This window comes from Condylura cristata, unplaced genomic scaffold, assembly GCF_000260355.1.
Source record: "Condylura cristata isolate star-nosed mole 26May11 unplaced genomic scaffold, ConCri1.0 scaffold00011, whole genome shotgun sequence".
In the NCBI taxonomy this organism is placed as follows: Eukaryota; Metazoa; Chordata; class Mammalia; order Eulipotyphla; family Talpidae; genus Condylura; species Condylura cristata.
In genome coordinates, this window is record NW_004567112.1 from 23,424,442 (window position 1) to 23,446,388 (window position 21,947).

At 39.5% G+C, this 21,947-nt stretch overlaps 1 protein-coding gene across 1 annotated transcript in view; it reads right to left on the minus strand.

Moving 5' to 3' along the window:
- Positions 1-13,189: 13,189 nt before the first annotated feature.
- The window catches only part of BTAF1 (BTAF1 RNA polymerase II, B-TFIID transcription factor-associated, 170kDa), a 75,824-nt gene continuing 67,066 nt past the window's right edge, over positions 13,190-21,947 (minus strand). Inside the window, exons 33-37 of the mRNA XM_004681037.2 lie at positions 20,506-20,658; positions 17,409-17,620; positions 16,515-16,674; positions 15,719-15,889; positions 13,190-14,677 (exon numbers count right to left, since the gene is read on the minus strand). Of these exons, the coding sequence (XP_004681094.2) occupies positions 14,534-14,677; positions 15,719-15,889; positions 16,515-16,674; positions 17,409-17,620; positions 20,506-20,658 (840 nt within the window). The 3' untranslated portion in view covers positions 13,190-14,533. The remainder of the gene's footprint in view (positions 14,678-15,718; positions 15,890-16,514; positions 16,675-17,408; positions 17,621-20,505; positions 20,659-21,947) is intronic.

Genomic DNA, 21,947 nt, shown 5'->3' on the forward strand with positions numbered 1-21,947 from the left:
TTAGAAAGCGGCTTTTGCAAAAGTTGAGCACCTGTCCTGAGACTCAGCATCTCGCTTAGGTAAAGCCCAGTATGGAGCTCTGGGAAAGAGCAAAGACGTCTGAACAACAGTAATTGCTGGTCAACATGTATGTAGCCAACTAATAAAAAAAAAAAAAAAAAAAAAGTTGGCAGAATATGCCAAGTGTGGAAGAAGTTCTAGACAAATGCTGGTAGAACTATGAAGTGGTACAATGTTAGAAAGCGGCTTTTGCAAAAGTTGAGCACCTGTCCTGAGACTCAGCATCTCGCTTAGGTAAAGCCCAGTATGGAGCTCTGGGAAAGAGCAAAGCTGATGCTGGGGTCAGGTGGAAACCCCCTGGGACTGCTTCCTCCACTGTTCCTCATGTCTCCTGAGTAACCGGCTTCCTTTCTGGTGGCCATTGCCACACGTCCCCTCCCTCCTGGCTTGTGAACACCCCCACCTTCATTTCCTTGCTCCCACTGTCCTCCTTCCATCTCCAGGCTCCTTTCTGATCCTCCTGAAGCTCCCAGCATCCTAGGAGACACTTTTAAAGTCAGTTTGGGGGAGAGGTAGGGAAATGAGAAGGCTCCATCTGTTCGTCTCTGCGGTTGAGTGAGAGCTGAGAGCTACGCAGGCAGGTGGCTCCCAGCACATCTGCTGCCTTGCTTAGAAGGTCTTGTTTAACATCCAAGGTCCACTGGCCCCACTTCCAGCTTATAATCTGATTTTTAAACATGTTCATGTTTTAGTTTTGCTACAACTGTAAGATTCATATACTGTTAGAATTGAGATTCCATGTTTACCTCTTTACCTCTTTTCCCCTTAACCTCTTGCAAAACTTCTAAATATCACCATCTGGGCCTCCCTGGTTAAGTCTCAGCACTATCAAGCTATTGGTAGTTCAGTCCCTGGCCAGGTAGCCACCCACATGGTGTGCAGACCTCTCCTGTCTCACCAGCTGCTCCCCTCAGCAGTGTATTTCAGTCCATCTGCCTGTTCCGCTCCCCACTGTCTCTGGTGAATCCTCTCACCCCTGCACCTCTGGCCTCCACCCCAGCTCTCATATGCATAGATAAATCTTTAAAAACAAATATTACCACCAGAATATTGGCACTGGTATAGACAGAGAACATTCTATCCCACAAAGTCCACGTTTCCCCCATCCCCACCCCTGTAACCCCTCACAACAACTAATCTGTTCTTTAACAGAAAGCTCTTTAACTTTCTCACTTCAAAAATGGTAGATAGTTGGAAATATACAATATATATGGCTTTTTGTAGGACTGACTCTATGGAGAGTCATCTTGGCCACCATATGCATCAATAATCTGTTCCTTTTGACTGCCAAGTATTCTACAGCATGGGTGTTCCAGCGTATAACATTTACATCTTGACAGATATCTGGATTATTTCTAGTTTGGGGCTATTATAAATAAAGTTGGCTATAAACATTTCTGCACAGATTTTTGTGTGAACATGTTTTCCTCTAGGATGAACGCCCAGGAGTGCACGTTAGTTTGATTCTTAGTTTTTAAAGAAATAAATCTTGGGGGGCTTCCCTGGTAGCCTAGGGGTTAAGTCGCTGTCACCACTACAGCTCAAGTTCAACCCTGGCCAGGAAGCTGACCCACAAAAGGCCAGTTCTGCCTCACATGGTAGTTTCTGGTGACTCCTCCCCACCTCTCTCCCCCGCCTCTAGCCTACACCCCAGTTCTTCTACACTTAAAGAAATTACCAATCTTCACTCCATTGAGTTACTACTGCATGTTGACTAAAATGTATGAGTGCTCTAGTATCTTAGTCTCCTTTCCAGTATTTAGTTTCATCCCTACTTTTTAGTTTAGCTGTTCTGATAGGGATGCAAGATATTCCATCATGGCTGTTTTTTTGTTTTGTTTTGTTTTTTGTTTTGTTTTTTTTTATGCTTACAGAACTGGGATACAAGCCAGAGGTGTGGTGGGTGAGGGAATCACCAGAAGCAGAGTGGGGAGCAGAACAGGCAGAGGTACTGAAATACAGTGCTGAGGGGAGCAGTGGTGGGTGGGTCAGGAGAGGTCTGCCACGCTATGTGGGTCAGCTCCCTGGCGGGGGATCAAACTCGTGATGCAGTGGCTTTGGAGAGCTTCATAATGCTGTGCTTTAACCTGTTGCGCCACCAGGGAAAACCCTGTGGTTTATTTTTTTTTTTAATATTATTTATGCACACAAGAACGGGGGGAGGGGGTGGGAGGATTCCCCAGAGACAGTGGGGACCAGAACAGGCAGATTTACTGAAATACACAGCTGAGGGGAGCAGTGGGCAAGACAGAAGAGGGCTGCGGCGCCATGTGGGTCAGCTCCCTGGCCAGGAATCAAACTCTTGCTTCAGTGGCTTCCGGTAGCTTCAGCTGTGCTTAACCCCTTGTGCCACCGGGGAGGCTTAATTGTTTTCTTATTGATGAGCTTTAACAGCTTTTTGCATATTTGAGATGTGAGACCTTTGTTTAAAAAAAAAAAAAAGGCTGTCTTTTACAGAAATTTTCTCTTTGTGTGTAGATTATTGTCTTTTGCAGAGTAGCAGTTTTTTTCGTTTTAGTGAAGTTCAACTAAGCAGTGGTTTTCACTCATGACACGCCTTCTATGTTGCAAAAACAATCTCATCTTGATTTTTCCCTCAAGTTCACCTTGTATTTTTTTCTGCTCATCTTCTGAGGTTTAATGGTTGTGTGCTTAATATGTAAGTCTGTGGTCTATTTTGTGAAAGTTGTGAAGTGTGTGTCCATGTTCACTTTTAGTTTTCACATGTGGATGGCCAGTCTTTACAGTGCTGTTTGGAAAATGCTACTCGCCGTTGTGTGCTTTTGCTCCTTTGTCAGAGGCCAGTTGACTAGCAGGGTCTGGATTTTGTTCTGTTTGTTCTTTGACTAGTGGCACACCACCTTGATGACTGCAGCTTTACATGGCCATGAAGTCAGGTAGCTTCAGTCCCATAACTTTGTCCTGCTGTAGCATTGTGGTGACTGAGTCCTTTTTCTTTTTATATGCACATTTTAGAATCAGTTTGTCAATATATACAAAATAACTTCCTGGGATTTGGATATGCAGTGTAATGACTACAGATCAGACTGGGAAGAACTGATTATCTCTACAAGATTGGGTTTTATTGATGAACTCAGACTATTTCTTCACCTATTTGTCTTTTCTTTCATCAGAATTATGTAGAGTAATAATATCTTGTACATAATCTTTTACCTATGTCTAAGCATTTCATTTCTTGAGTGCTGATGTATGGGAAAGAAATGAACATTTTTATATTAGCTTTACATCCTGTAACCTTGCTGGAATCAATTTTATATTAACTATATAGTTTGTGTTATCTAGATAGTTTTATATATATGGCTGATGCATTTTTGTATATAGCCAGACAAAAATATATTATAGATAATGTTAATTATCCTCCCTTGACAATATAGTAGTCATACCCTCATGACTGATTTGTAACTGGAAACTTACTTTTTTTTTTTTTAAGATTTATTTATGCATACAAAAACTGGGGTGTAAGCCAGAGGTATGGGGGTTGAGGATTCCCCAGAGACAGAGGAGAGCATAGCAGGTGGTCTACAGAGATAACACTGCTGAGGGGAGCAGTGGGAGAGACAGGAGAGGTCTGCTGTACCACGTGGGGCACCTCCCTGGCCAGGGATGGAACTCAGCTGCATAGCTGTGAGAGCTTCATAATGCTGAGACTTAAACCCTAGGTATGGGGTGACAGGCAGTAAAGGGAGCACCCCTTTTGGTCCGTTCACCTAAGCCCAACTCCAACCTCTGACAACACTAATCTGTTCTCTGTACCTATGAACTTGGATTTTTGAATGGTTTTAAGGCATTTAAAAAGTAAAAGGCAATCATTTCCTCTAGGATAATTGGGCAACTTTATATAGCATAGTCATTTAATGAAGTAATGAGTGCTTAACTTAATAATTTTGAATTAAACAATAAAATACCTACCACTGTCCATTATGCCCCCTTCCATTTTTTTCTTTTATAATTTTTGCATATGAGATGTGGCTGTAGGCCAGAGGTACAGGGGGATGATGGGGAAGGGGTTCCCCAGAGGCAAAGTGGGAAGCAGAACAGGCAAATTGAAACAGGAGAGAGATGCTGCACCATGTGGGTCAGCTCATTGGCCGGGATGAACTCAGGTGGTAGCAGAGACAGTCTGAGACTCAACCAGCCAGGCCACTAGGGAGGCCCCTTTACTGCCGGTCGCCCCATACTTAGCTGCTTTAAACTTTGACCAGCCGCAGAAAGCGCCGCTATCCCAGTGATGCTCCAGAAAGGGACGGGCCAGGCATGCAGCACACCACAGAAGCAGGTTGTGGGGAGCAGCTGCTCCTCTGCCTCTCGCAGTCCCAACCAGGCCTCCCCTTGATTCCCGGTATAAGTAATTAATACCTTTTTTTCCTACTGGTTAGCTTAGCTAAAGAGGTTTATCAGTTATCTTGTCAGAGAACCAAATTTCATTTTCCCATTTTTCCATTTTGTCAAACATCTCTGCTCTAATATGTATGTTAGATTTATAATGTTTACATAAGTAGGAACTTTTGATTTTAGATTTCTTTTCTTTTTAAGATTTATTCATTCATACAGAGCTGGGGTGCAAGCCAGAGGTGTGGGGGCAGTGAGAGTCTTCACCAGAGACAGCGGGCGGGTCAGGGAGGTCTGCTGCGCCATGTGGGTCACCTCCAGGGCTGGGAATCAAACTCACACTGAAGTGGTGCGGCCGGCTGGCAGTGCTGCATCCTGCCCCGTTGCGCCACCAGGGAGGGCCCTCTTTTCATTTGTAATAGGGCATCAGTGCTGCCGATTCCTTCTATGCACTTTCATTACATCCAGAGTGATTTAATTTGTATTTTCAATTCAAATTATTATTTAATTCCTCTTGCAATTTCTTCTTTGACCCATTATTTAGACATTTTTTGTTTAATCTCTTAATATTTTGGTATTTTGCCTCATGTGAATGCTTTATTATTAGACAAATACACCTAAAATAATTGTTCTGTCTTGTTGGAAACTGATCCTGTTATCATGCACTCCCCTGTCTTGTCCATAAGTTCCTTGTTTTGAAGTCTGCTTTATCTGAAATTAATAAAACTACTTCAGGTTTTTTAATTTGTGTTAACCTGACATATCTTTCCCTGTTTTTAAATTTTGTATGTACAAAACAACATTTACCACATTAGCCATTTCTCAGTGTTCAGTTCAGTTTAGTTTACCCATTGCTGTGCAGTAGATTTCCAGACATTTCATACTGCGAAGCAGAAACACTATAATCAAGCAGCTGCCTGCCCTGCAGGCCCTCGCAGCTGCTGCACTATTCTACTGTTTCTGTGAATCAGCTAATACTTCAGTAGAATTACATAGTATTTATTTATTGCCACTGTTCTATTTCACTTAGCAAAATATCCTCAGTTCATGCTCACTGTCGCACATGTCAGAATGTCCTTTCTAAAGCCCAGTCGAATTCCCCGCTTGTCCCGATCACACTTGTTATCCAGTCATCCAGCAGTGTCCAGCTGGTCTGCCTCAGCTCTGGCTACTCTGCGTAAAGCCGCCAGCACGGGGTGCACAATTATCTCCTTGAAATCCTGTACCAAGTCTGTCTGCTTGATACTCAGAATTGGACTTGCTGGATTCCTTGGCAGTTTTTTCTCTCTTTAGGGCCCGCCATACTGTTTCCTATAGTGGCCACACTATTTTGCACCCCCACAGCAGTGCTCAGGGCTCCGATTTCTCTGCATTCTTTTTTTAAAGATTTATTTATACACACAAGAACTGGGATACAGGCCAGGGGGTGGGGACTGTGGTGTGGTGTGTGAGAGTGAGACAAAGTGGGGAGGAGAACAGGTCGATCACTGAAATACACCACAGAGGGGCGCGCAGCAGGGCGAGTGAGACAGGAGAGGTCTGGTCTGGTCTGCTGCCCACGTGGGTCAGTGGCAGTGACTGCAGCTGGTAGTGCTGAGACTTAACCCCTGCTCCACCAGGCAGGCCCTGCTCCACATTCTTGCTAATGCATGACATAATTCTATGCCTTTACTTTTATTCAATGAGTTTATAGTTAAAGGGGGTTTCTTATAGATAATATAACTTGATTTCACTTTTTAAATCCACTCTCAGTCTCTGTCCTTTAATTGGAGAATTTAGATCATTTAAGTGATATAGTTATCATATTTGTAACTTGTTTATTCAATGCTCTTTTTATTTTAAATTTCCTTATTTGCCACCTTCTCTGGATTTATTCGAGCAAATAATAAACTTTTATTTTCTTTCCTCTCAAAATACCAATTTCTCCATTTTTAAAGATTGTTTTATTTATTTATGTATAAAAGAACTGGGGTGTAGGTCAGAGATGCGGGGGGCCAAGGGGAAGGTGAGAGGATTCACCAGACACTGGGGAGCAGAACAGGTGGATCGACTGAAGTATACTGCTGAGGGGGTTACAGGGAGACAGGTCTGCTGTGCCATGTGGGTCAACTCCCTGGCTCAGGCTAGAACTCTTGCAGCAGTGGCTACTGATAGCTTCATAGTGCTGAGACCTATAACCCCTTGCGCCACAAGGGAGGGCCCTGACTGCTTTTATTGAACAGTGTTTTCAAGGTTCATCCATGTTGTCCTGTGCACCAGTGCCGCCTTTATTTTGATGGCCAATCTTCATTTCATGGATATAGTTTTTCCCCCATTGAGTAAAGTGCACTGTGTTGTTGGATTCATTGGCTTATTATGCATAATGTTACAACCATTTATATGTGTTTCTGTAATGTTTCAGTAATTGCTTTTGGTGGAGAGGCTCGGTGGCTCACCTGCAAGTGTGTGTTCAACTTTATAAGAAACCGCTAAACTGTTTTCCAAGTGGCTGTCATTTTGCATTTCAAACAGGAATGCATAGGTCCCCCTCGTGCTGTACCCACCAGTGGTTTGGATTTTGGGCTTTTCTCATTAGTGTGTGATGTAGAGATAGTCTGTTACACACCTGCTAGGAAAGGTATTGAACTTCTTTGGATGTTCATTTATATTCAGTGTGATGTGTCTAAGTATTTTGTTTGTTCTCAGTTCAGGCTGTTAATGTACTGAGTTTTGAAGTTTAACTATACTTGATACATTCAAGATATAAGCCACTTATATGTGCATTGAAAATAGTTTTCCCACTTGGTGGGTTTTCACTTTTTTTAAAAAAAAGATTTATACACATAAGAAATGGGGTACAGGCCAGAGGTGTGGGAAAATGAGAGGATTCACTAGAGACATAGTGAGGAGAACAGGTGGATGGACTGACATACACTGCCAAGGGGAACAGTGAGACAGGAGAGGTCTGCTGTGCCATGTGGGTCAGCTCCCAGGCTGGGGATCGAATTCATGCCACAGTGGCTGCTGATAGCTTCATTGTGTGTGGCTTTTATGCCACCAGGGAGGGGCCTGGATTTTCACTTTTTAAAGTGTCTGTATTTCAAGTAGGTCTTAATTTTTTTTTTTTTTTAAGACTTAGTTCAGGCTATAGGTGCAGGGGTGCTGAGAAGATTCACCAGAGACAGAGTTGAGAGCAGAACAGGGATATCTACTGAAAATACACTGCTGAGAGGAGCAGAGGGTGAGAAAGGAGCGGTCTGTTGTGCCATGTGGTCACTTCTCTGGCCGGGTTTCGAACTCTTGCTGCAGTGGCTGCAATAGCTTCATAGTGCTGCGCTTCAAACCACTGAGCCACCAGGGAGAGCCCAATCTTAGTTTTTAAATAAGAACAATTCATAATTTTCTTTTGTAGTTGATGCTTTTCACAGCAAATCTAAGAAATCTTCGCCAAACCCAAAACCACAAAAGTTTTCTAGGAGTTATGTAGCTTTATTATGTAGGTCCATGAGTAACTTAAAGTGAAATTTTGCATAAGGTATGAATTATGTTTGGGATTTTGTTTGTTCTTTAGCCCATAGACACTGTCATCCTTTCTCCATTGTTTGTGTTTGCACTTTGGTAGAATCAAGCGAATGGTCCATGTCAGTGTATTTGTCTGCGGTAGGCAGTCATTCTCTTGTATCTGTTCCGCTTCAATCCATCACACAGAGTATCTCTCCACTTTCAAGGTCTTTTTTCATTAGCATTTTGACATTTTCAACATACCTTATGTACAGACCTTCTATTTTTAATACTTCCACTTGATTACTGTATGTTTATAATAAGCATTAAAATCTGGAATGTTAGTTTTCCAACTGTCCCCTTTTTATCATTCTTTGATTACAATTCTGTTGCTTTCACAGTTTACTGCTAGTTAATAACCTAGAAATTTTATTTGATTTGCCTTATTCTATTTTCAGTCTACAATATGGTGTACTCCTCCACTTTCAAGGTCTTTCATTAGCATTTTGACATTTTCAACCTAATACCTTATGTACAGACCTTCTATTTTTAAGACTTTTATCAGTTTCATGGTCATGTGCTATTATGTAGTCTGTAAAAATTTGTTTTTTTATTGCTAGTACTCATAACTATACTATATATAAATGTAAGGTTTTATATATATAGTATAGATTGCTAGTACAAAAAAAAACTACACTGGTTTTGTATTCTGCAAACTTTCCAAACTTAATTCTATTCTCTCTCATGTAAATTGCTTGGCATTTTCCACATAGACAATTAGTGTAAACAGAAAGTTTTTATTATTTTCTCAGCTGTATGCTTTCCTTTTATCACTTTATTGCTTGGGAAGAACCTCAAGTACATTGTTGAATAGGAGAAAGTGGAATCTCGGCCTTTTAATAAGCTGGCTAGGATTGGCATTACGGCTCAGTATATGGTCAGTTTTAGTTTAAGCTTCCGAAGAATGAACTCTGCAATTGTTGAGCATATTGTGACATTCATTTGTTAACTGTATTAAAATAATCTGTCTCTTGTTGCATTTTTTCCTAGTCTGCTTGTTCTTAAAGAAGCTATGTTAAAATCTTCCAGTGACCTTAGAGGCATTTATTTTTGTACATATAACTCTATAAAGCATTGGCTTTGTATCCCTCTGCGCACTGGTCTTTGAACTTTTGTTGTGTCTGAGAGTGTGAAAATGTCCACATATATTGTTCTGTTTTATATCCCTAACAGTGCTTTAGCTTTTCATTTCTACTGGTTGAGCTCAATAGCTTTTGTTCACTGAGGTCTTGATCTTATATTAAAATTACAGGTTGTAGGATAAAATGCAAGATTATTTGCTTAAACTATGGGCATATCTGCTGCTGTGTAAATGGATGCCTCTGCCCGTTTGGATGACTGGAACTCAAGTGCTGGCAAAGGGTATGAGCCAGGGCAGAACTGGTCACTGTCCCAGCGTCCAAAACTCAAGCCCCAAAATTAAGCACAATGTGCGTGCCAGCTGAGGGGAGATCTGCAATGTCCCTTTCTCTGGTCCATCCTCATTCAGAACTTTCCCAGCCTCTGGCTAAGCGACCCACTCGGCTGGGTCCAGCTCTGGTCTGCAGTGTCTGCACCCGAAATTTTTCTCAGGAGTGTGCGCAGCAGTGTGGGAGCTGTGGCCTGGGACTGCAGATGCTTTGCTGCCTCCAGTGGCGCTGTCCATACAAGGCTGCCTCCAGACCTTTCTGTATTGTGGGGGGCTGTAGCCTCAGGAGGGAGCTATGGTAGGAGACTCAGAGCAGGGTGTGTACCCAGCAACTTCTACCATCAGAACTCCACCCAGAGGAAAAAGCTCCTACCACCAGGGCCTGAAGCTCAGTCTAGCGGCAGCAAGGGGTTCAGGAGAATGTTATCTCAGTGATGGCCCCAGCAGGGGTGGGGCTCCCAGGGGACCTTGTTTTGCTTCCAACAAGTGCCACTAACTAGGTTTTCCCGAAAGGCTCAACCTCCAGCTGCCTCCACTACGTTGGCCTCAGGCTGCATCAGGAGTAGTAGGGGCTGTCTGGTGGCCTCAGGTGCCCTTTGTGGGAGGCAGGCCAGGCATTCTACCCTCAGCCCTGGCTCTTGGTTTTTGGCCACGTGGCATCAGCCATACCAGTATCCCTCTGCTCCGCCAGTGCTTGGCTGCTGCTCTCTGTTCCTTAGAAGCCTGCTGCTCCCTGGAGGAAGACCCTGTTTTCCATACCTGGTTGTGTGTTCCCCTCTCCAATGTAGTCCCCAGATTAATATGAGCCCCTCAGTCCATGTTGCAGCCAGCTCACCAGGCCCCAGTGTGTTCTAAGTAAACTATTAGTTGTTCCTCTCTTCTCTGTTGTCACTTTTCCCCACGAAAACACTGATATCTAGTCATTGTCCCCACCCCCCCGAAAATTGTTATATTTTTATAAAGATTTACATTTTATGCATAGATGGGATGCAGGCCAGAGGTACAGGGGGTGAGAGGATTCAGAGAGACAGTGGGGAGCAGAACAGGCAGATGGACTGAACTACACTGCTGAGGGGAGCAGTGGGCAGGTCAGGAGAGGTCTGCTGCACCATGTGGGTCAGCTCCCTAGCTGGGCATCTGAGGCCATCGAGATGCCAGCACTGGGACTTAACCCCTAGACCACTAGGGAGAGGGCCTGTCTTTGGCATATCACAGTATATGTAGGAAGGTTGTTATTCTTCATATAAATGAAATCAAACGATGATACTCTACTCATTTTTGAAATTTATCTTTGTTTTATCATGCATTTGATATTCATTGCTATATATAGTGTTCTGTGATAGAACCTCCTTTAATAGCTCTCATTCAGTTCTTGACTTTAAAATACCAAACTTCTCTCTGTAGTCTAGGAGGCTCTAGACTCCTATGTCCTCCTGTCTACTCAGCATCTCCGTTTTGGTAGGTAGCAGGGATCTCAAATGTTAAGCAAAGGCTGAATCTTGGTTTCCCATCCTCCCCTTCCTGTCAGTGTTCCCTAGCTCCTGACACCATTCAGACAGTTGTACAAGAAATAGCAAGATAAGCATATCTGGCTTCTTGCCGAGGTATGGAAGGATGAAAGATTGACTTGAGTGTGGTAAATGACAGGGATGAGCAGAGGGACTCACAATCTAAAGGCTTGGAAACCATGGTCATGCGTTTAAGAGTGTCTGATGTCACAAAGCCACTCGTGTGTCTGGGAGCTGTAATGCAGCAGGGGAGGTGGAGATCTGGCATACATTTGCTGCTAGGGACTGGAGAAATTGTTCGTGGATTAGATGAGGGCTGTGGAGAAAGAGACAATGGTGACGGTGTTGTCTCTTGCATGACAAGTGTTTATGAGCTCTCATTCCATGTCCTGTGATAACTGCCTGATCTTTCATATTTTTCATTTTATTTTCTATTTAGTTGTATATCCTATTGCAGGTCTACAAGTTCTCTTCAACTATGTTTAACTGGCATTGATTGCCATCAATTTTCAACTCTTACATTTTTCATTTATTGGCTCATTTTTGAATATGCCTAGTCTTTAGCTTTCTGTACCCTAATGAACTTGTAGTATTTCTAGATCATTCTATTTGTAGTTTTAGAGAACCTATTTACATATTTGCACATGCTCACTTTTCCTTTTGGGTGCTGACTGTCCCCTGTAGGTTGTGTGAACACCTGTACTAATCTTAGAATTCCTCCTCTAGGTAATCCTGTGGGGCCACATCTGAAACTGTCCCCAGGGGGCAGTTTTGTGTTTGTTTCTATGAGATCCCAGAGTGATTTGCTACTTTCTTGACTTGTGCTTTCAGCATAAACCCAGACCTTAAATTTACCTGTGGGTGCAGGCCATGGATTTTAATTTCTCTGCTGACTTTGCTTGTCTGGGCTCAAGGACAGACAAGCCCCGTGTGAATACAGGAACTGTAGCAGGAATTCAGTTATAGGTCCATGTTCTTCTGTGGACCCAAATCCAAGTTTCTTGCTCCTACAGACACCAGATTTTTAGTGTCTATATTCTTCAACAGAACTTGACTGGTTTGAGGGAGTCTGACAGACTAATAAGAAATCTTTCTTGAGGAAACAAAAATCTTTTCAGAGATGATGGCTAGAATGACCAGCAAACATTTTCTATTAATTGGCACAACTCAAGTTTCATGATAGGGTTTCACAGTGTATACTCTGGACCTCAGTAACATATGTTCTTGAAGTCAGTTTCCTTTAGATTCCACTACCAGCAGTGTGTGTTCTAGGAAATAGAGATCTGGCTTGAACCAGGAGGTAGAATATATTGGGATTAAATATTTGGAACAACTGTGTGATAAAATGCTTTTTCTTTTCTATAATTTCGCTTTTGTGGTTTCCTCACTTGTCTCTAAGTGGTCACACTCAACTAGCTTTACTGAAGTATGTGCTTTTTGCATATGCTTATATAGCTAACCTCAAAGGATAAGCTACACTGACTTATTAATTCCTTCTCAGACTTTCACTCTTGTAACTGTTATGAGCAGCTCTGCTGAATAAATAAGAGTTGTTGGAGGTAGGTTTGTGGCTATATACAACAAAAATGATGCCCAGAAACTCGAAATTTAGTAGTAAGTCTTTAGCACAGAAGATTTTTTCCTACAGAAAACATTTGATGATTCTGATCTCTAAATAGTTTTCAAACTACTTCAAATTTTGTATAGTACACACACAAGGGTGACCAGTGCACTGGGACCTCCATGAGCCCACTTCCCACACCTTAAGATATCACCGACATTCTCACATGCTTTAGCTCCCACACGCACACATTTTACAACTACCATATCTCACTCACAAAATTAGCATCTTCAATTTGTATCATCATTTACTATGTTTAATGTCATTCCCTAGGTATCCATTATTCCTAAGCAATATTTTATGACTAAATGGGTCACTTACTTGAGAATACTTAGTTCTTATGTAAGAACTTTATTTGTGAGTTAATTTTCATAACTGAAAAGATTACTTTTTAGATGCAGTCATACTATCTTCTGCCACTTCTGACTGGGAAAAGGAATCACTGTTATGCTTCCAACAATATTAAGACACACATAGATTGAGTAAACCTTTATGGGATGAATTCTTCTACCCTTCCCCATTGCTTTAATAATACCAGGGAAGCAATGTGTCAATTAGTGTGAGCCTGTATAAGGCAGTTCACTTATTGCTCAGCTACCCACATTATATACAATGGATACTCCCGATAAAGCTGAGTTTCCTTTTGATCTTTTACATTAAACATTTTTAGAACCTTACAAACAACACACAGCTGCATATTTTACAGTTTCAGTTTATTCTCTGTGGAATGCTAAGTTTAATGTTACAGTTTGGTTGTCAAAGCTACTGAAACATGACATGTCCATGTCTAAATGCTGCAGAACAGTATAAGTGATTTTAAACAAAAAAATACAGCTGAGGTCTGATGGTTTTTTAAACCGATGCCTATGTGTATGGCCAGTCACAAAACTTGGGGGGTGTTTATTACCTGTACATGTATATACAAATGTATCTCATACATATATGCACACAGGCATGTATTAATTTATGTGTGAATTTATAAAATTATGTACATACAGGTACTTGCATACCTATATACATAGATCCACCCTCACATTGAGCTCACTTTTCTAACACTAATTAATCACTTTCATGCCCAGTTATTATTGCTGCTCAGTAAAACTACATGATTTTAGTGCCAGTACCAAGCACCTTTTCAGATGCAGGATAGGTAACATCTGTGCATATAGATATGTGTATTTATGTATGTTTGTGTATTTAAAGAAATCTTTCCCTTTTATGCTCCAATCATGCATTACTACAATAAACAGTCTTTTCACCATAGGCTTTAGAATTCTAAACAATGTAAAATCTACTTCAGGAGAACTGTATAGGTTCATAGTTACAAAAAATATATTATATATGATTGAAACCTATTGAGTACATATGTTCTCTGAATCTGGCTATATCTTAGCCATTAGATAAATTAAAAAAACACCCTCTTACTAGGATGTTACATAGCCTTAAATAGACCATTACCTGTATTTGATATATTAAAAATTGACAAAATGATGTTAAAGATTTGGAAAACACTATATTCATCTGCATTTATAAAGATTTCCACCAAGGGTCTGGTTCAGTTCATTGTCTTAAGATTGACCAATATTGTAGTCATTATTCAAATTATGGCTCATTAAGGCTTTTATAGAAAAAAAAGCCCCATTTAAATCATTTATAAAAACAAGTTCTATTTAAAAGGAAAAAAATGTACATGAACACTAAAGTACTCATGAATATTATGCTGTACAAAGTGACTATGTAGAGACAGGAGGCTCGTTCCCAGTGAGAACCTCATGGTAGCACATGTAAACCTGGTTTGGTTCCTCTGCTCTGCAGCTATTCAGCATGTAAAATTTAAATCATTTCACATTAATATTTAAATTTAATACAGTGCAAATATTTGAGAATACTTGTTCCCCCCAGTGAAACAAGAACCAGCGTTGTGCTGAATATTCTTCAGATCTATTTACACATAGAGCTAAAAGTTCACCATAAACTTTGAAATTTGCTGAATATCAGCAGAAATGTAACTGAACTAGCAGCAATTACATTTACAATATTTGATAGTTACTTGAGAGAATGCATAAAATTTTCCAGGCTGTATTCTGAATCATACTGCTCTTGATCCCAAAGATCACTCAGGTTTTCAAGAATTGATTTCATACTTGCTTTTCCAGAAGTAGACGTGTCAGCCTTTTCAGCTTTACCATCCTTAAAAAAATTTACAGAAAGATAACTTTAGAAATTAATTTCTTCTTTATCACTTATGTTTCTAAAACTGCACTTCCTCAATAGAATTAACACATTAAGTGAAGGGAAAGTTCATGATCTCATCTGATAGTCTGTTCTGTTTTCCTAGCTTAAGCTTTTTATTTGGGGAAAATCACAAAACCACAGGAAACTTAGAGAACTCACTTTTAATTGTTTCATTAGCTTTGTATAACTATGGTTAAAATCTGATTTTAGAAGTTGCAGGTTCCCTTTATTAGAATCTGCATGACATTCCAAACAAATGTATATTCATATACAACCAAAGTCAAAACAGTCTATTCAAATTTTGCCAGTTGCCTCAATGGCATCTTTCTTGGTACTAGCTCTTTTCATCCCGCTAAGTCCACCTGTTTTGGCCTACCTGATGAAACTTCCCTTCTGGCAATGTCTTGGGGACTCAGAAAATGTGGCTTAGCACATTATACCTTGAAGCTACATTCTGTCAGATTTAAACAATGCCTTTATAGTTACAGCTAGATAATAATACTGTACATACAATTCACTTTCTCAACCAATGCATGCCTTTAAACCCATTACTAGATTGAGCAATATTTCCTAGCTGGGACATCCTTTTGATTGTAGACTGTTACTGATACTATCCACAACAAGAATATGGCTAACTTTTACTGATAGTCAATACGCTAAGAACTTGCATATATTATCTTCAAATCCATGTAGGCATTGTTATCCTTCTATGGGTGTTCAGACAAGTATTTTGCATAAGGTCACCACATGATAGATAGAGCGAGAAACAGATCCACATTTAGTTGAATCCAGTTATGACTGTCCTTTGGCAGAAAAGGACTAAACTAAGCAATGAAATTTTGACACAGGATACTAGAGAGCAATCAAATAGCCATCATACATCTTTGAGTATTCTAAAGTTTCATCTGGACATGGGTTTAGTTAACACCGAAGTGAATGCCTTTACCAGAAAGTCTATGAACTGCTTAAAGATAAAGCAAACTGCTGAGTTCTTACCTTATCAAGAGTAAAAAGATCCAGAAGTTGATCTGTTCCCATACTTTGCAAACTAGAATTCTCTTGGCTAATAACAGTATTTGCTATGTTCATCTTGAATTTCTGCAAACCCATTATTTTCTCTTCCAGTGTTCCTCTGGTTATCAATCTGTACACATTAACTACACGTTTCTAAATGAGAAAAAGAAGTTCTGAGGTTTACCAAATTGGGGGCTTACATATACTTAAAATAGACACTTAACAGTCAGGATGCAGATTTTCTTTAACTAGTACTAAGAGCTAAATGTCGGCAAGGAACCACATCCTGTTAGGAATAACAAGTCTAAGAGCATGCTGACTAAATAGTATGCAGACCCAGGAGTATACCTGGGTCTGCCTGCCTTTGATGTCCTTTTTTTTTTTAAAGATTTATTGATTTATTTATGCTTATAGAACTGGGGTACAGGTGAGAGGATTCACCAGAGACAGACTGGAGGGGAGCAGTGGGTGGGTCAGGAGAGGTCTGTCATGTGGCTCACCTCTGGGGATTGAACTAGCACTAAAGTGGCTGCAGCTAGCTTACAGTGCTGTGCTTTAACCCATTGTGCCACCAGAGAGGGCCCATTTTGTGCGTTTGTAACTAGATTATGTCCTGGTTTTTTTCACTTGAACACCTCATTTAATGCATGAGGAAGTAGTGCTAGAGAATTAAGTGACTTGCATAATGTCATGTCTAGGAACTTGAATCAAGGCTTAACTTTTGGGAGAGGTTATTTTTCTCAGTGTACAGATTTACATATGTGATTTTATTTTTTACCTGCCCAATGCGATGGGCCCGATCCATGGCTTGTAGATCACGCATGGGATTCCAGTCATGTTCCACAAATACTACTGTGTCAGCACCTGTTAAGTTAAGCCCCAGGCCACCAACGTGAGTTGTAAGTAAAAGAACATCTATGGATGGGTCATTGTTAAACCTAAAAACATAAGATTAAAATAAAATTAGCACATTTCTAAGGCAGCTAAAACAAACTTGGATTGTTTACTAAAAATTAAGGAAACGAATATATATAATAGAAAAAAAGTATTCCAGAACATGTCAGAATTTCATAAAAACAAGTCCAACTGGATTGTATTGTAGAAATCGAAGACTAAGCTGTAACAATGTAAGTACTAATTATAGTCAAGTAAAAAACCTTTAAAATATGGAGACAGGAGAGTGCAAAACAGGTTAGATCTTTCAGGGAAGGCAGAGGCTAAGGGTTGCCACTGTTGTACTAGTCCTAAATGATATCGACAAAGGACATCTAGTGGCTTCTAAGGTAAGGAAGACTAACACTGTAGCCAACAGTAATTAACAGCAGCTACCAAGCTACTATTTAATATTTTCTCACTATGAATGCATTGTTATTTAATTATTACAATAATGCTACATAAGGCTGTTATCAGGAAAGTCAAATCTGGGTATGCCTGTCTCATGTTCTTTCATGGCTTCTAATTTTTTACACGTAACAATCTCAAGCTACTTGTAATGCTCACTCTTTAAGTCAGAAAGCTTTTCAATTACTTTTCTGTAATTGTTATTTTAAAAAGGACTTGTTGGATTAATACACTTGCAGATAGTTAGCTAAAGAAAATATCTCATGAGGCAAACTTCTGTGTAAGTAATAATACAGACTATCACTTGATTTGTAAGAGTGCTGGAACTTACCGTGAAACAATGGAATGCCTTTGGCCAGGAGGTATGCTGCCATCTAATCTCAAATAAGTGACAGAGGGCAAGTGAGGTTTGAGAAGGTCATGTTCTACTATATCGAGCATGCTTTTAAGCTGACAGAAGATAAGTATCCGGTGCTGGGCCACCACAGACTCTGTGCCGCTCTCTGAAGTGCTGCCATTTCCTAAACCACAGTCCAAGAGCAACTTGGGGGAAAAAATTGTTAAAAGGTACTCAGTAAAAGCGGGTAGCCAATTTCACCTGCAACAAATATTTCTCTTCATGGTGAGAAAAGGTTAAATGTACCTGTCACCTGCAAAGCAGATTAACACTTTGGACAGTCACTCTTTCACCCCGAAGCATCTGAAACTAGTTTTTGAGCTGCTCAGGCTTAGCAATTCCTGGTCACCTCTGACCAGACCTTTCTCCCCTTTCCTTAGTTCCTATAGGCTCAGTAGAGCCTCAAAAATGTCTATTGAAAGTAGTAACTGACAACAAAAACACCCATGCAAAATGGTTCATGAAAGAAAGTAAAGAAAATGAAAAAGCTGAATTTGACAAAATTAAAATTGCAAAACAAAAAACGAGCTAAAAGCATATTCCTAGATCTCCTGGATGTGCTGCTACTTAATGGCTCTGGCACCTGGCATGTGTAGCAGGTACAATATTCATGTATGGTCAAAATCCAGGAAAATCATGTTTAGATCACTTTGGGAAACTAAAGGACTCAACAGTAACCTTCCCATAATCTTCAGAAACTAAATTTTTTTTTTCACCTTAGAGCAGGGTGCTTTCTCATTTCTACTAGTGAAAGTTACTCAGAAACTGAAAGCACAGTTGGGAAGGCCCGCCATGCAGACAAATTCTACATTCAATGCTGAACTCTCTGGGCACTCTCCAGAACAAGATTAACTTAGCATGCCTGAACTGCTTTCCTTAGATTCCTGCTTGTAAGGGCTGGCCCGTAGCTGAATGAAGTCTGGGAACTTGGATTTAGATTTCTCGGTCCATCCTAGCTGATAAGAATAGCATACTGTCCTTAAACGGTTACACAGACCATAATTTATGCTGACACCTTTTATTTCCTTGGAAATCTAGGATTTTGGCATGTAACAGGCAGAAATTACTTACTGATTAGACACGATACAAACTTTGGGCACCCAGTCTGTAAAGAGCTCCCCTGGTCAACGAGAGCACTTCACCATGTGTCCTAGTATTTTGATGCTGGGAGAAAAACAATTTTTCTTTTTTACCTAAAAATGCTTCTACTTTACCTTTTTAATGATTAAGTTTTTCTCCCTTTCTGGATATAAAAGCCATGTGATACACATAAAGGAATGCCTCCAAATGGAAGAAAGAAATGGTATCTTAATAACTATCCCTAATACTTGCCCCTAAACTTGTAATTAGAACACTACCTAAGATAGATTCTTCTTTAAAACTTCCATCTAGGGTATTTTAATATATGGTTGTGTAGTACACCCAATATAAAGAAAGTGATATAATTAATGGAATAAGCAGCATGGTTTCTATAAAACAGGAACGCTGGAGTGAGAATTTATAAAGTTTGTTATGTACATTCAATAATCTCAGTCATTAGGACAACCTTAGCACTATCAGCCTTACAGGAACTCAGTCATATTTAAGAACATCCAACTAAGATTCTTTCTGAAGTCCAAAATTAACCAGTCTTCCTGATAGAATCTTCCAGTGTAGCTATCCCTATGAGGGGTATTTAGACAGGTACTTGACATCAATCCTGTCTGGTAGCATTCTGGTTTCTTCAATAACCTTTTACAACAGTCAAGTATTTTGATACCTAACAGGGGGCTTTGGAAAGCCAATTATTAGGATCTAGGTAGTTATTACCAAGGCTACCTGACATAATGTCTGAGAGATTAGTTGGCCCACCAGAGCCAACTTAATATTATCTTACCCTAATTTCAACAAAAGCTAAATTATCCCAAGTTTTTTTAAGCTACTATTTCTCATATACATACAATAAAAATAAATGTACAATAGAATGAATATACATTGTTCTAGGTTATGTTAATGTTGATATAAATTTGGTGATTGCTGTAGCAATATTAGATACTTCTGGCACTTTATTTGCTGATTACTATTTCTCTTGCTAGTACCAGATTTTAAAAAAGCAACATGACTTATCTCTTCAGAGAAAGGACGGTAAAGACTGCTCTCCTGAGAAAGAACCTTTACTCTGAAAGGCTGAAAAGAACTGGAAAAAAAAAAAAAAAAAAAACCGGAAAGACAGGGCTCTAAAAGAGCTCTGAGTATAGTCAGAAACAATCTGATCCTCCTTAATTTGCAGAGTGCCTAAGCATCTTAATTCCAAACATTTCAGGGTGACAAGAGGCACTTTAAGATGAGAGATCAGTTCAAGTACTAAGTTACAAAAACCAGTGCATAAAAATAAGTTAAAACGTATAGTTTGATAGTTAAACAGAATTGCTATGTGATACTACAATTTCAATCTTAGGTCTATATCTAAAAGCGCTTAAGAGAAATTCAAACAGGTACTTATAAGCCCATGTTCATTAAAGTATTATACACAATAGCCAAAATGTGGAAACAGTTTAAGTATTCATCAATGCATGACTGGATAAATAAGATGTTGCATAAATTGCATCTAATTATTCATCATCATCATTACTACTGAAATGGAATGTTATTCAGCCATGAAAATGAACTGAATACATGCTACAAGAATGAACCTTAAATAAGTCAAGTCATAAAAGGACTAGACAAATAACAAAATATTTAGAATGGGCATATTCACAGAGACAGCAAGTAGGTTCTATGCTGCTGGTCTAAAGGAAAGGAGAATGGGAAGTTACTGCTTAATGAAGACAAAGCTTCTGTTATGGTGAAGAAAAATTCTGGAAATAGTGTAATTATATTACACTGCAAATAAGTGTTAATCCCACAAAAATCATACACTTAATTGTTTAAGTTATTTAAAAGCTTATAACAAAAAATGACATATCAGTAACCTTTCAGAAAACTACATTTATCTAATGTTATACATTGTGAGTATGTAACACACATCGAAATCCTAAAAGTCTGTACTTACTTGTTTCAAAGCTGAGAGTTTAGGGGCATGTTGAATATCATGAAGAGAAGAATTCTGAACTGCCAGTTTTTCAGTAGTACTCTTGAATTCTGGGTGTTGAGGTGTTAAGACTAATGCCGGATGGTTGCACAGCTTACGTAAGTACTGTAATGCCTTAAAGAAGAAAAAGTATATACAAGTCTATTCCATATGCCACAAATGTTTTGTGTCTTGATATCTTTTCCTATACTACACTATCTGCCTAGAGTGCATTTCTTAACTCTTTTCATTACTCATACCTAATTCTTCAAGAACCAGTTGAAGTACCTCATTTGTAATTTCTTCATTTCTGCTTCTTATACAGTATGTATACATTTTTATGGGAGTATTTATAACATATAAATTGTTTGTCTTCTCTACTACATAGAGCTGCTCCTAGCCAAAAAAAAAAAAAAGTGTCCTATTCTTTAGTTCCTATTACTAACTCTTATCCGCACAAAGTACAGACAATATTTACAGATACTTCTAGAATCAGGCATCATTTCCTAAAGGGTTTGTCAAACTTCAGGGGGTATAAATGTCTTGAGCTAAGTGATTATTTCAAGTGGTTGTGTTTGAGAATCAAAGTCATATAGGGTCTTTTTCTTTTTACTTGGCTTATGATTTGGAGCTCATCTTTCACATAGAGTTGTATTAGTAAGTTCTACTGAAAGGTCCAAAGACTGCTGAGCACTATGATAGAAACTGTGGGAGAGGTACAACCTTTCACAGCCATTGTTTCCCTCTTTAAAACGAAAAGGTATTTAATTCATTGGTTCTATAGCGAAATAAGAAAAGGTGAGTCGATACCTCCCATCTCTCTTTCATACATTGTTCTCACAAGCATAGGCAGCATTATCTGTCTCAAAACTTCTTTACTTTTTATATCCTCTGCTGGAATTGATTCTCCTCCCTTATCACCCTACTTGCACAATCTTCCTTCAAGGCTCTACTCAAATGTCACTTTTGGAGGTCCTATTTTATTTCCTCTTATACAGTATATATTTTAGTTATTTTTCATCTCTACCAGAGGTCTACTTTGTTTGCTTACTTATCTTATGGTAGTTGTTCCAGTAATATTTAATAGAAAGCAAAAATTCTCAATTCTAAAACTTTTTTGTAATATATACACATACTGCATTTTTAAATATTAAATTATTCATTAATACTAATTATGAATATGAAAACACCTTGTTGGCATTTTACCTATTTTCACAAATGTGTATTGATCATAAATTGAAAAATTTAAAATAAACCCATATTTCAGTGGTACATGTAACACTGTTACACTGAGGAACGTTCTCCAAAAACACTTAAAAAGTGGACTGTAGGGCCCTCCCTGGTGGCGCAGCGGGTTAAAGCACAGCACTGAGAATCTAAAGCCGCTTCCGCATGAGTTCGATTCCCGCCTGCCCCGGAGGTGA